The sequence below is a fragment of the Microcebus murinus genome, chromosome 11 (assembly GCF_040939455.1).
Source record: "Microcebus murinus isolate Inina chromosome 11, M.murinus_Inina_mat1.0, whole genome shotgun sequence".
Lineage (NCBI taxonomy): Eukaryota > Metazoa > Chordata > Mammalia > Primates > Cheirogaleidae > Microcebus > Microcebus murinus.
Genome location: NC_134114.1, coordinates 43,418,591 through 43,433,897, shown reverse-complemented (window position 1 = coordinate 43,433,897; position 15,307 = coordinate 43,418,591). Strand labels below are relative to the sequence as shown.

Genomic DNA, 15,307 nt, shown 5'->3' with positions numbered 1-15,307 from the left:
ACCAGTCCTTGCAATGGATTTTTCTGAGTTGTCTTTTCCTTACACACTCTTCTCTCTTCATGCTGGCCTCATTCCTGCTCCTCAAATGCTCCCAGCATACTTTCATGTTACAACCTTTGTAATTGTTGTTTCCTCCACTTTCTAAAGTTGTCACTCCAATATTTCCCCAGCTTGCTCTTATTTCCTTCAGATCATGACTCACATGTCTCTTCCTTAGACAGGTGCCTTTCCTGACCTGGTAGGAATGTTTTTTCCGAGCATATCCTTTCACTCCCTATCTCCTTTCCTGCTTCACTTTTTCTCCATAGTGTTTTTGCACCTGATACTATATTTCTATATCTCTTGGTTTATTATCTGCTAGAAGGTAAGGTCCATGGGATCAGACAGGGATTTTGTTTTAGTTCCTACTATATATCCCCTCCTAAAACATTTCCTGGAATACAGGCAAAGCTTCATAACTACTTTTTTGAAAAGTGAAAGAATAAATTACAATATGAGCATAAACCTTTTTTCTTTCTGTGATTTGATTGTGCAGAATTGAAAGCAGGTTTGCATAGATCATGATGATGCTAGTCAATAGCAGCATTTCCCGAACACTTCTTGCATCAGAACCTGGCATATAAAAGCTCTCTCCTACTGCCTTGCTTTCCCTCCCATGCACATCCACTGCCAAGCTCCTTAGTCTGGCATCCAGGGCCTCCTAAGACCTCATCTCTGCTGGCCTTTCCAACTTCACTTCTACTAAGCCCTTGCTCTCACAGCCTATGCTGCAGTCATACTGAGTGACACACTTCCCTTCCTGTGCCCCTTGCAGATATCTCTGGCATCCCTTCTCACATTTTGACACTTATTTGTTTATGGATCTCTCTTCCCTGTAGTGTATAAGCTCTTCAAAGGAAGGGGCCTGGCATATCTTTGTATTTCCAGGACCTAGCACAGTTTCCGGTATATCATACGTGGTTAGCAAATATTTATGCAGTGTAAAAGATGGTTTTTGCCTCCAAGTCAAAGACTAGTAGGAACTTAAAAAGGTTGGATATGCTGAGGTGAGGAAGGAGGCATATAACACAATGGAATCAGCACATTCAACTACAAAAAATAGCCTAAGTGGAAGTAAGGGTTATTTGACAGGTGTTCTTAGAAAGAAGTGGAGACATTTGGCAGTGAACTGACTATGTCAGCATTAATCCTAGTACTTGGTCTTTGAGAGACATGTGAGATGGTGACCCTGCTAATCACGAGAAAATAATACACAGGGGAGAATTCAGGGCAGCAGTGGCATATTGATGTTCTTGCTCTTGGACCTGTTAACAGTATGAGTTTTGATGGTTAGGTTAGCATTAGCCTGGCTGCTCCTGGTTCAGTGGGAAAGAATGCTGTGAAAATTTACTTACATCTGTCTAGCGTATGGGAGGAGAAAATAGCTGTATTTGGGTCCATATATTCGTCACCCCTGGTTGATGGTTTATATTTTCCATGATGATTTGTGAGTGACAATGTATTTATATTCAATTGGCCCAGTAGTGTTGCGGCAACATGTACAGCTAGTGTTACATCTTGACCCGGAAAGAACCGAGCAGCACACGAAGAGTCAGAGAATAGTCTTGATTCTTCCGGCAGGCTCAACCCAGCAAGTGTTACAGCTCTCTTCCTGTCTTCTGATCTTCTGACGCGCCCCCCCCTTCCTTGTTCTCCTCCTACTTTTATACCCTTGGTAGGGCTCAAAAAGTGTCCAATCAACTACAAGCTTTAACATCCAATCAGCATCGAGCTTTAACATCCAATCAGCAACAAGCTTTAACATCTAATCAACAACAGTAGGATTCAAAAATTACCCAATCAGGATCATGCAAGCAGCACGGCCTGAAATAGGCGGCAGCATGAGGGCCCGGGGGCATTCTGACAAGCAGGCCCTGGCGGCACAGGCCCCAAGGCTCTCTGCTGTGGGGCAGCCACTGGCCACACGCAGTGCTGACCCGAGGAGATGCGGAGCGACGGTGAGGCAGCAAGCGGCCATGTCCGAGTGCCCGACATTTTCCGTGTCAGTTGAATATGTGAAAATATTTGATGTGATTTTAATAATGCATATTTCATAAAAATGTGAACCTACAGAGTCAAGTAGGCTGTAAGTTTTAAAAGATGGAAAAAAAATTATTTTTTTTAATTCAGGTTTGTTACAGAAAGAGAAAATGGCAATTGAAGCATTTCAAATTTGCTGCCTGCTCCTGCCTCCAGAAAATAGGAGAAAGTTACAGCTGTTGATGAGGATGATGGCAAGGATCTGCTTAAACAAGGAGATGCCACCACTGTGTGATGGTTTTGGCACCCGAACACTGGTAGGTTGACTTTTAACATCTGATGTGATGAAGTTTTGGAATGAAATTCACCTGAGTAAAGGTTACCAGTTTGGGAGATCAGAGGAATGTGCAAGGCAGGCTTGCTTAAAGAGCCATGGTCTGGTGTCCACCCAGACTTGTATTGTACTTTTGGTCTAAGTGTCTTAAAGAACATAATGACGCGTAAACACTGAGTAGGGGACAGACTCTGAATATAGAGATATCTGCTGCGTCCTGTTTTACCACTATTTTTTAAAATTTATTTTTTATCTATTTTTAATTGCCAAATAATAATTGTGTATATTTTTAGGGTACAGTGTGATGTTTTGATCTATGTATACCTTGTAGAAAGATTCAATCAAGCTAAAGATTCAATCACCTCACCAACTTAACATTTTTTTATGGTGAGAATATTAGAAATCTATTCTTTTAATAATTTTGAAACATATAATACATTATTATAATTGTGGTCACTGTGCTATATTATAGACTATTAACAATTATTCCTGTCTAATTGGAACTTTGTACCCTTTGGCCAACATTCCCCATTTCCAACCCCTTGTACCCCCAGCCTCTTGTAACCACTGTTTTACTTTCTTGTTTTCAACAGCATATGTTTTTAAATAGAGTTTATGTTTAGGATTTACATACTAGCAAAATCTCTTAATTTTCCTCAAAAAAAGTCTTGAAGCAAAATTGGTACTTCAGTGGAATATATGTGCATTCTGTATCCTGCTAAACCGCTGTGTACTCCCTGGCGATCCACTGGCCCACTTTTAGAAGTAATGGAGTAAGATCAGAGGAGCACTCCATGCCCAGTAGAGTGATTCTTGACCTCTTTTGTTGGGTGAACAGATGGGTAGAGGGCTAATGAACCTTTTTGAAAGGTAAAGAAATCTTTGTACCTATTCCCCATGTAGAATATATGTGAAAATTTTGCATACAATTTCAAGGCGTTCATAGATTCCCTGGGGTCTATGGTTCACTAGGCAAAAAAAACCTCTGCCAGTGTGTTGATGAAATGAAATCTTACTAAACAGAATTACATAATTTCATGCTTATAGGTTTTAAAGGAAGATTGTCAGCAGTAAAATTAATAGGAAAAGGAAAAGATAAGAAAGTCAGTCCAAAGGATAGTATTAAGAATGGAATAATTAATATGAATTTATATTATATAATATATATGCTATAATATATTTTATGTTTCTGCTTGCCATGAGGAGAGTCTCATCACTTAATACATTTCTTGTAAAGTCCCATGGCTTTGTTCAAAGATGATTGTCAAATACACATCCAAAATCCTAGAGAAAATAAGCTGACTGGGGAAAAATGTAATGATTGAGGCATACAAATTGTTTAACAGAATTTTTCAAAAATCAATAATGAAATTAGGATATTATTTGACTAAATGACTATGATGTATTTTGAACTTGAAAGTGCTACATGTTCAAGTCATAGTGATAATAATTTTCAGAATTTGTTTATATATATGCATATATATATACACACACACACATACCCATATATTTAAAATCATATATAAAAGGGGATGCCTTTAAAAATTATGCTTAGACAGGCATCTCTCTGTAAAAGTCTCTTAAAGAGAAGATGCACATTTCGTACATACTATTTGGTGAGATGATACACCACCTGAGATGGCCAGGTGCCTGGTAGGATGTGCACCCTGTGCTTTGGGCCATTTCTCACTGACTATTCACATTTGCTTTTTGCAAATTAGATTTCATGCAGTTCAGAAAAAAACTCATCTGTGTTTATTTACCATACCCCACCCCACCCTCCTTTTTTAGATGGTTCAGACATTTTCCCGTTGCATCTTGTGTTCCAAGGATGAAGTGGACTTGGATGAGTTATTAGCTGCTAGGTTGGTGACGTTTCTGATGGACAATTACCAGGAAATTCTGAAAGTCCCATTGGCCTTGCAGACCTCCATAGAGGAGCGTGTCGCTCATCTACGAAGAGTCCAGGTAAAGGAAAGGATATTATCAGTCCTATAAGATTGGCAGTGGAAAGCCATGTAAGCTTGCTAGGCTTCTTGGGACATTTTCTTATGAGGATTAAGTGAATTAATATGTACAAAGTGCTTACAAAAGGTTTTGGCACATAGTGCTACATGTAATCGCTATTATCTTTGAAGAATTTATGGAATGCATACTTATCAACGCTGCATATTTTTGGTTGCAAATTCCTTGAATGAGATTGTTCAGAATCTGTATATACTTACTGATAAAAATGATTTATGTGCAACAAATATCTTGATTCTTAATAGTCCTGCAACTTAGATACTATTAATATTCTCACTTTTTTTTTTTTTTTTGAGACAGAGTCTCGCTTTCTTGCTTAGGCTAGAGTGAGTGCCATGGCATCAGCCTAGCTCACAGCAACCTCAAACTCCTGGGCTCAAGCAATCCTCCTGCCTCAGCCTCCCGAGTAGCTGGGACTACAGGCACGAGCCACCATGCCCGGCTGATTTTATATTATATATATTAGTTGGCCAATTAATTTCTTTCTATTTTTATGGTAGAGACGGGGTCTCGCTCAGGCTGGTTTTGAACTCCTGACCTTGAGCAATCCGCCCGCCTCGGCCTCCCAGAGTGCTAGGATTACAGGCGTGAGCCACCGCGCCCGGCCAATATTCTCACTTTTCACATGAGAAAGCTCAGGCACAGAGAACTTAAGTAACTTGTTCAAAGTCACAGAGCCAGAGTTTAAACTGATGCAAACAGCCTCCAAAATCAATGCTCTAAACTGTTTTGCCATATTGCCTCTCTAAAAAACATGATGTGGTAGAAGAACACTGGCATTAGAGTCATAAAATCCTGGCCAAATTCCTGGCTTACCCTTTCCTAGTTGTATAACTCTGGGCAAGCCCCTCAACTTCTCTGGATTTTACTTTCCTCAAGTGTTAAAATGGTCCATTCTTACTTCATAAAGTTGTGAAGATTAGAATACTATCTTGTAAAGAGCTGGGCATGGAGGCACATCCCTGGTTCCTGAAGCCCCAGCTACTTGGGAGGCTGAGGCAGGAGGATTGCTTGAGCCCAGGAGAGTTTGAGTCCAGCCTGGGCAACATAGTGAGACCCTATCTTTTAAAAAACAAAAAAATAGTACTCTGTAAAACCCCTACTGTGAATTTCAGACATGTGGAAGATACTCTTTAAAAGGTAGCTGCTATTATGGTGGTGGTTATATTAAAATGAAGGAAAAGAAATGTAACATATTACTATCATGTGAACTCCAAAGTAGGATTTGTATGTCAGCCTGTGGGGGCAGAAACTTGGTAAAGGCAGGCAGAAGGTCTGCTTGGCTCCTTCTGACTGATTGGACCTCTTTTCTCTTAAGCACTTTTTGAGACTCCACAATTAAGGACCAGTGAACTGCTACCTCCCAAGGTGTTATGAAAATCATTAAATAGTCAGCTTTTTATAGTATGTAATTTAAAAATTAAAAAATTTTTCTATTTTTTTGTAATTAACCAAATACATTGAAGAAATTTGGAAAATAAAGAGAGTACACACTAAAAATTTGTTACACCAAATATTCATACTCAGTATTATAATCTTTCAGTTATTTTTGTGTGTGTTTATCTTCTGTCAGCATGTGTACCTGCCTGCCTGCCTGCCTTCCTTCCTTTCTTCCTTCCTTCTCTTAATAATACAATGAGGAAAATTTCCCACATCATTAAATGTTTTTGATTGACAACAGAGTGGCCAAGAGTGCAGACTCTAGAGCATAATTTTTTTTTTAATTTTTAATTTTTTTGTTTCAGCATATTATGGGGGTACAAATGTTTAGGTTACATTTATTGCCTTTGCCCCACCTATGTCCATCCCCCAGATAGTGCATGTCCCGACCCGCAGGACCAGTTATTAGTGGGGTCCTCGGAGGAGGGAGTGGGACCTGGGAAAGGCATAAGACACAAGAAATGGAGACAAGACTGGAGTCTGATCAAGTCTTGTTTATTAGGAACAGAGTGCAGACTTATATGCCAGTAGCTCGGCGGGTTTCTCCGAGAGGCAAAGGATAACCGTATAAGGAAGGCAGTAAAGGGTCTGGGGGCTACGTCATTTCAGGGGAACAGAAAGTATGCACTTTCTGTCTCCCGATCATGACCAGGCATCCGTCTCAGGCTGGCTATGTGAGGTTGTGGCAGCCATCAGGAGCTGCGGCTCCGGACAAGTGCACAGTGCACCCACTAGGTGTGACTATACCTATCCCCTCCTTCCCCCCACGTGCCTGACACCTGATGAGTGTTACTACTATATGTGCACTTAAGTGTTGGTCAGTTAAGTCAGTTAATATCAATTTGATGGTGAGTACATGCGATGCTTGTTTTTCCATTCTTGTGATATTTCACTTAATAGAATGGGCTCCAGCTCTATCCAGGATAATACAAGAGGTGCTAGATCACCATTGTTTTTTGTGGCTGAGTGGTTTGAATTCATGACATGCCCTTTGTTAACTGTGGTTTACATAAGTTATATAATGTCTTTACTTCAACATCTGTCCCAACATCTCTCTTTTCTCATGCATAAAATGGGAATAATAATACTTAACCTCATTGGGTTGTTTTGGGAATTGAATGGCTTATTACATGTAAAGTACTTAAAATAATGTTTATCATATTGTAAACCTTTAATTTGTAGCTGCCATTGTTGTTATTATTATTGTTATTCTACAACATCATTATTAGTAACATAGTATTCTATAATATGGATATACCACAATTTACTTTTTGGTTGGTATTTAAATTGTTTCTATGATTTTCCTCCTGTTTTAAAAGCAATATAACAGTAAATATTTTTATAGCTAGATTTTTTTGGCTGATCTATGCTTATTTTCTAAGAATAAATTCCTAGTAATGGCATTGCTTGGTAAAGGGCCATGAACAGATTTTAAGTATTGATAGCATATTGCCAAATTTCCCTTTAGAATGATTGTTTCAGTTTACATTCCTGTCAGGGATACAAGAAAGTTGAGCATTCATTTCTTTGCACCCTTGTCCATTTTGGATATCCCCATTAACACTCCTACATAACTTTGCCATTTTCATATGTAAAAAGTGTAATCTCTCTGCTGTTTAATATTTTTTCCCCTGATATTTTTATGAGCCAAACTTAAAAAAAGTCAAAATAAAAAGAAATACTTCACTGAATTTCTGCAAGGAAATGTAGCAATTACAATTTTGCCATGTATACTTGCTAGGTTTGTGTATTCATATACATAGCACAGGCATATGTTATAGAAACTTAGCCCCATGAGCCCTTTGCTGTCAAGTGAGAATCGGAAGGCTGAGCTATGTTGATTAATTTTACTTCAGGTAAACATGATCTTGTGAAGAGGCCCTGCAATGTGAACTGAATAAAGTCAATGACTACTCAATTGTCCAATTACTTTTTCTATCTTGGAAGTACACAGCAGAATTGCCAAGCAATTGTTTCTTTTAGCACTCAGAGCTTAAGATCTCTGGTTCTCTTTAATAGGCCCCTAAGCCCCTATGCCATAGCGCATTTAGTTAGAGCAGTGCTTCTCTGAAAATGCACAGTGTTGCTTGTATTATTTCAGTGATTTGTTTTGTGGTGGTTTCAGGGCTGACTCTGGCATAACTTGTGAGGTAGGCAATGCTTTTGACATAAGCCTTCTATCTATTGTCTGAAACTCTTCTTGTGCCCTTCACTCCTGGGTATCTAGTGTTTTTCTCATGCCCTAGGCTTCTGGCTGTCACACTTTACCTAGGTCTTACCCTTTATTCTGGCCTTTTTCTGGTTTTTTGCCCTTCTTCTTCAAATAAAAAAGGAAGTGTCCTGTGTAGGTCGCTTTCCCTTAGGGTTCTGCTCAGTCTCTCTTAGGTCGTCTCTACTTGATCTGATAAACTGATATTGAGGCATGGAATGTGCTTAATGTATAATAATAACCCCTCTTGGCAACATATTTATTTTTAGCTGTGACTTATAGAAAAAAATATTAAACCAAAAATGTGAATGTAATAGTGGAAATTTCATACACTGCATGAAAACAGGAGGGTACTATAATTTTGAAAAGACTCTGGACTCTAAAATTAAATATTTTTAATATATGTTCATTTATTTACAGGTCTTGGTTTTTAGATCTTGGTTTCTTTTTTTCTCTTATTTTTCTTTTCTCCCTTTTGCCTTATGCAGTATCTGTACATTTGTTGTTTTCACTTGATTCTCATGGGTAAAATGTTTGGAGATGGTCATATTACCTCTCTCTACATAATAGCTTAGCTAAATACATGCCTCTATCTGTCCCAAAGTGGGGGAGAATCAAACTTTCCACAGGTGGGAAAGAGCCTGAATAGTTCACCATGTATGTCCAACATTATAAAAGTTTTGAATTATTTTAGTCATTATGTTTGATTTGTTTAAATTTCAGATCTTATTACAAGGCACAAGAATTTTTTTAATTTATTAAAATGGATCTTGGGTTTAAAAAGGTAAAAATCTCATATTTAAAACTGTAGCCTTACATGGAAAACCATCTGAGGGAATTATTGAGGAGAACTTACCTGGTATCACCAGAGATTTAGATATCCAGATATAAGATGGTCATTGAACACCATTAGGATTCATAGCAAATAGAATATCTCTAAGACAAATAATTACCAACCTGGCCAAAGTCAAAATGAAGTAAAAAAATTATATAAGCTGCAAAACAAAAGCCACAGCTAACCTACAAAGGAAAGGAAAACCCATCAGGCTAACAGTAAGACTTCTCACTGGAGACCTTATAAGCCAGAGGGGTTGGGACCCCATTTTTAGTTGTCTGGAACAGAACAACTGCCAGCCAGGAATTTTGTACTCTGAAAAACTAATTTTCATAAATGATGGAGAAATAAAGACTTTCCCACACAAACACTAAAGGAATTTGTCAGTACTGGACCTGCCCTACAGGAAATGTTCAAAAATGCATTATACATGGAACAACACAATAGATACCAACCAGTGTAAAAACACCCCAAAATTAAAGCTCACAACTCTCATGAAACAGTAACACAAGAGGGAAAACAAAATAGTAAGGGATCATCCAACATGATGAACATAAAGAATAGCATCCAACATATAAATATTAACACTCAATGTGAACAGTCTGAATGTGCTGCTTAAAAGACAGAATGGATGAAAAAACACCACCCAAGTATCTTCTGTCCTCAGGAAACACTTCTAACCCACAAGGATACACACAAACTCAAGGTAAAGAGATGAAAAAAAATATTCCATGCAAAGGGAGGCCAAAAGTGAGTAGGTATAGCCATTCTTATATCAGATAAAATAGACTTTATATCAACAATGTTACAAAAGACAAAGATGGTCATTATATAATGGTAAAGGGAGCAATTCAACAAGAAGATATAACAATTCTAAATATATATGTACCTAACATAGGAGCTCCCAAATTCATAAAGCAAATTCTACAAGATCTAAGCAAATAAATAAATAGTAGCATCTTAATAGCTGGGGACTTCTATACTCCACTGACAGAACTGGGCAGATCGTCAAAGCAGAAAATGAATCAAGAAACAATGGATTTAAATGAGACTCTAGAACAAATGGACCTAACAGACATTTACAGAACATTCTACCCTAAAACTATTAAGTATACATTCTTTTCATCAGCACATGGGATATTGATCAAGATTGATCATATCTTAGGGCACAAAACAAGTCTCAGAAAATTCAAAAAAATCAAAATCATGCCATGTATCTTCTCAGACCACAGTGGAATAAAACTAGATATCAATTCCAAGAGAAAGAATTCCACACAAAGTCATGAAAATTAAACAACCTGATGGCAAATGATCCTTGGGTTAATGATTAGATTAAGATGGAAATCAAAAGATTCCTTGAACTGAATGACAAAGGGGATTAAAGCCTTCAAAATCTATGGGATATAGTAAAAAGAATCCTAAGGGGAAAATTCATAGCCTTAAATGCCTTCATCAAAAAGACAGAAACATCACAAATTAACAATTTAATGTCACATCTCAAGGAACTAGAAAAAGAAGAACAAACCTAAAGCCAGCAGAAGAGAAGAAATAACAGAGCTCAGTGTAGAACTGAAAGAAATAGAAATCAATAAAACAATACAAAGGATCTGTGAAACAAAAAGTTAGTTCTTTAGAAAGGTAATATCAATAGACCATTGGCCATATTAACCAGAAATAAAAGAGAAGGGAATCCAAGAAGCTCAATTAGAAATGAAATAAGAGATATTACAACTGATACTGCAGAAATGTGAAATATCATCTGTGAATACTACTAAAACCTCTATGCAAACAATCCAGAATACTCAGAGGAAATGTATAAATTTCTGGAAACACATAACCTCCCAAGCAGAATCAGGAAGACATAGAAATCCTAAACAGATTAATAACTGGCAGTGAGACTGAAGCAATCATAAAAAAATCTTCCAAGAAAAAAAAGCCCCAGACCAGATGGATTCAAAGCTCAATTCTATCACACCTACAAAGAAAAACTAATACCTGTCCTATAGAAATTATTCCATAATATTATGAAGGAGAGAATCCTCCCTAACCCATTCTATGAAGTCAGTATCACCTTGATACCAAAGCCAAGAAAGGACACTACCAAAAAGGAAAGCTACAGACCAGTATATCTTAATGAACATAGATGCAAACATCCTCAACAAAATACTAGCAGACCACATTCAATAACACATCAAAAAGACAATTCACCTTGATCAAGTGGCGGGTTTCATCACAGGGATGCAAGGATGGTTCAACATATGCAAATCAGTAAATGTGATTCACCACATAAACAGAAGGAAAAACAAAGTCCATATGATAATCTCAATAGATGCAAAAAAGGCATTTGATAATCTTCAGCACCCTTTCATGATAAAAACTCTCAAAAAACTAGGCATAGAAGGAACATACCTCAAAATTATAAAAGCCATGTACAACAAACTCATAGCCAACATCACACTGAATGGGGAAAAGTTGAAAGCATTACCCCTAAGAACTGTAACAAGACAAGGGTGCTCACTGTCACCACTTTTATTCAACATAGTATTGGAAGTCCTAGCCAGAGCAATCAGGTATGAGAAAGAAATAAAGGGTATCCAAATGAAGAAAGAGGAGGTCAAACTATGATCTTGTATTTAGAACACCTTAAAAACACCACCAAGCCGGGAGTGGTGGCTCACGCCTGTAATCCTAGCACTCTGGGAGGCTGAGGTGGGCGGATTGCTCGAGGTCAAGAGTTCGAAACCAGCCTGAGCAAGAGCAAGACCCCGTCTCTACTATAAAAAAATAGAAAGAAATTAATTGGCCAACTAATATATATAGAAAATTAGCTGGGCATGGTGGCACATGTCTGTAGTCCCAGCTACTCGGGAGGCTGAGGCAGAAGGATTGCTTGAGCCCAGGAGTTTGAGGTTGCTGTGAGCTAGGCTGACACCACGGCACTCACTCTAGCCTGGTCAACAAGCGAGACTCTGTCTCAAAAAAAAAAAAAAAAAAAAAAAAAAACCACCACCAAATGACTCCTAGAATTGATAAATAAATTCAGCAAAGTCTCAGGTTACAAAATAAGTGTATACAAATCATTAGCATTTCTATATACTAATAACAGTCACACTGAAAGTCAAATTAAGGACTCAATACCATTTACCATAGCTACAAAAATAATAAAATACCTAGGAATTAACTTTTTTTTTTTTTTTTTTTTTTGAGACTGAGTCTCACTCTGTTGCCTAGGCTAGAGTGCCATGGCATCAGCCTAGCTCATAGCAACACCAAACTCCCAGGCTCAAGCAATCCTCCTACCACAGCTGAGACTACAGGCATGCGCCACCATGCCTGGATAATTTTTTTCTATATACTTTTAGTTGTCCAGCTAATTTCTTTCTATTTTTAGTAGAGACGGGGTCTCACTCTTGCTCAGGCTGGTCTTTAACTCCTGAGCTCAAACAATCCACCCGCCTCAGCCTCCCAGAGTGCTAGGATTACATGCATGAGCCACTGTGCCGGGCCAGGAATAAACTTAAATCAAGGTCATAGATCTCTACCAGGAGAATTATAAAATATTGATGAAAGAAGTCACAGATGACACAAACAAATGGAAAAACATCCCTTGCTCATGGATTGGCAGAATTAACATCATTAAAATGTCCATACAGGCCATGAGTGGTGGATCATGCCTATAATCCTAGCACTCTGGGAGGCTGAGGTGGGAGGATTGCTCGAGGTCAGGAGTTCAAGGCAAGCCTGAGCAAGAGTGAGACCCTGTCTGTACTAAAAATAGAAAGAAATTAGATGAACAACTAAAAATATATAGAAAAAAATTAGCCAGATGTGGTGGTGCATGCCTGTAGTCCCAGCTACTCAGGAGGCTGAGGCAGAAGGATTGCTTAAGCCCAGGAGTTTGAGGTTGCTGTGAGGTAGGCCGACGCCACGGCACTCTAGCCTGGGCAACAGAGTGAGACTCTGTCTCAAAAAAAAAGGTCTATACTACCTAAAGTGGTTTACCAATGTCTTATTTCATAGATCTAGAAAATATAATCCTAAGCTTCATTTGGAACCAAAAGGATCCCCAACAGCTAAAGCAATCCTAAGCAAAAGGAAAATATCTGGAGGCATAATATCTGACTTTAAATTATACTACAAGGCTATAGTAACCCAATAGCATCTTACTGGAATAAGAGTAGAGATATAGACCAGTGGAACAAAAAATAGAGACTCCAGATATAAAACCATCTACTTACAACCAACTCATCTTCAACAAAGCAGACAATAACATACACTGTCATAAGGATGCCCTATTCAATAAATGGTGCTGGGAAAACTGAATAGCCACATGCAAAAGAGTGAAACAAGATCCCTATCTGTCACTGTATAGAAAAACTAATTCAAGATGGATAAAAGACTTTAAGGTATGACACTATAAGAATTCTAGAAGAAAATGTAGGAAAAACTCTTTTAGACATCGGCCTAGGCAAATAATTTATGATTAAGACCCCCAAAGGCAAATATAGCAAAAACAAAAATAAATAAATGGGACTTAATTAAATTAAAAAGCTTCGGCACAGCAAAGGAAATAACAGAGTGAATAGACAGCCCTACAGAATGGGAGAAAATATTTGCAAACTATACATCTGACAAAGGACTAATATCCAGAATCTACAAGAACTCAAACAAATCAGCAAGAAAAAAACAACCCCATCAAAAAGTAGACTAAAAATATGAACAGAAGTTTTTCAAAAGAAGAAAGAGAAATGGCCCACAAACATATGAAAAAATACTCGACATCACTCATCATTAGGGAAGTGCAAATTAAAACTATAATGAGATACCACCTTACACCTATTATAATGACCGTTATTAAAAAGTCAAAAATTAATAGATGCTGGTGTGAATGCAGAAAGATACAAATGCTAATACAGTCTTGGTGGGACTTTAAATTAGTACAACCTCTCTGGGAAACAGTATGGAGATTCCTCAAAGAAATAAATGTAGAGTTACCATTCAATCCAGCAATCCCACTGTTGGGTATCTACACAAAAGAAAAGAAGCCATTTTTTCAAAAAGACACCTGTACTCAAATGTTTATCGCAGCACAACTCACAATTGCAAAAATGTGGAACCAACCTAAGTGGTCATCAATTGAAGAAAGAAAAGGTGAAGGTAAAAGGTAAAGAAAAGGTGGTGTGTATACACACACACACTCACACCATAGAGTACTACTCAGTGTAAAAATGAATGCAATAATATCTTTTGCAGCAACTTAGATGAACTGGAGACCATTATGCTAAGTGTAGTACTCAGGAATGGAAAACCAAATACCATATGTTCTCACTAATTAGTGGGAGCTAAACGATGGGTACACATGGACACAACGAGATATAAAGGACATTGGAAAGCAAGAAGAGGGGAGGTTGGGAGAAGAGGTTGGGGTAAAGACTTACCTATTGCATACAGTGAACATTATTCTGGTGATGGACCCACCAAATGCCCTGATTTAAGTGTACAAAGTATCCATGTAACAAAACCATTTGTACCCCCTTAATATTTTGAAATAAAAGGAGTGTCACTTTAAATCATATTATTTTGAAGTTATGGGACTACATTTAGTTTTCTATATAGTTTCCCTCAATAAAATTTAGAGGAATGACATGGCATTCCTACAGTGCAAGAAGATATGCGATATTTGATCTGAACTAATTTTTGTAATTTATTTGAAAAGGCATCATTTCCTTTCACTACTAATCTTTTTGCCTCAGATAAAATACCCAGGAGCTGATATGGATATCACTTTATCTGCTCCGGCATTTTGCCGTCAAATTAGTCCGGAAGAATTTGAATATCAAAGAGCATATGGCTCTCAGGAACCTCTGGCAGCCTTGTTGGAAGAAGTCATAACAGACCCTAAACTCTCCAGCAAAGAGAAAAAGAAAAAACTGAAGCAGGTAAAAAGGATATTCTTTATAAGTCATTTTTTCTTCTCCCTACTTGTTCTTATGTTGTTTTTTCTTTTTTCCTCTATTTTAATATGTATAGAGGTTTCATACAAGTCTCATCTTCTGAGACATAGAAGTTTTGAAAGTATATTATTCAGTTCATATATTCCAGAAGTCTCATTGATTTACACAGTTGTGGTCAGTTTCTCAGATCTTTATTCTCCAATGTAGATCTTATGCCATTATCAAACTTTGCAGTTATGGAGCTATTCTGTAATATTTGTCCTTTGTTTTGATATGTGGCATGATGTAAATTATCAGTACAGTTCTGTTAAGTTCAGAGAAGCTATCAGTGAGGGCAGATTTCTTTTGATGTTTTTGAAAGGCAAATCAGATGGAATTCACAAGTGTAAAATGTCTAGTTTAAAAGCCATTGGCTTTAGATAGCCACAATCAAATTGGTTTCTTGCCTCAGGTAGCACTAAGTTTTAGTTCCTATTATGTTAGACAATAGT

At 37.7% G+C, this 15,307-nt stretch overlaps 1 protein-coding gene across 1 annotated transcript in view; it reads left to right on the top strand.

Moving 5' to 3' along the window:
• Positions 1–15,307, top strand: part of DEPDC1B (DEP domain containing 1B) — a 93,204-nt gene that overhangs the window by 76,505 nt on the left and 1,392 nt on the right. Inside the window, exons 8-10 of the mRNA XM_012775640.3 lie at positions 2,170–2,336; positions 4,145–4,321; positions 14,616–14,801. Of these exons, the coding sequence (XP_012631094.1) occupies positions 2,170–2,336; positions 4,145–4,321; positions 14,616–14,801 (530 nt within the window). The remainder of the gene's footprint in view (positions 1–2,169; positions 2,337–4,144; positions 4,322–14,615; positions 14,802–15,307) is intronic.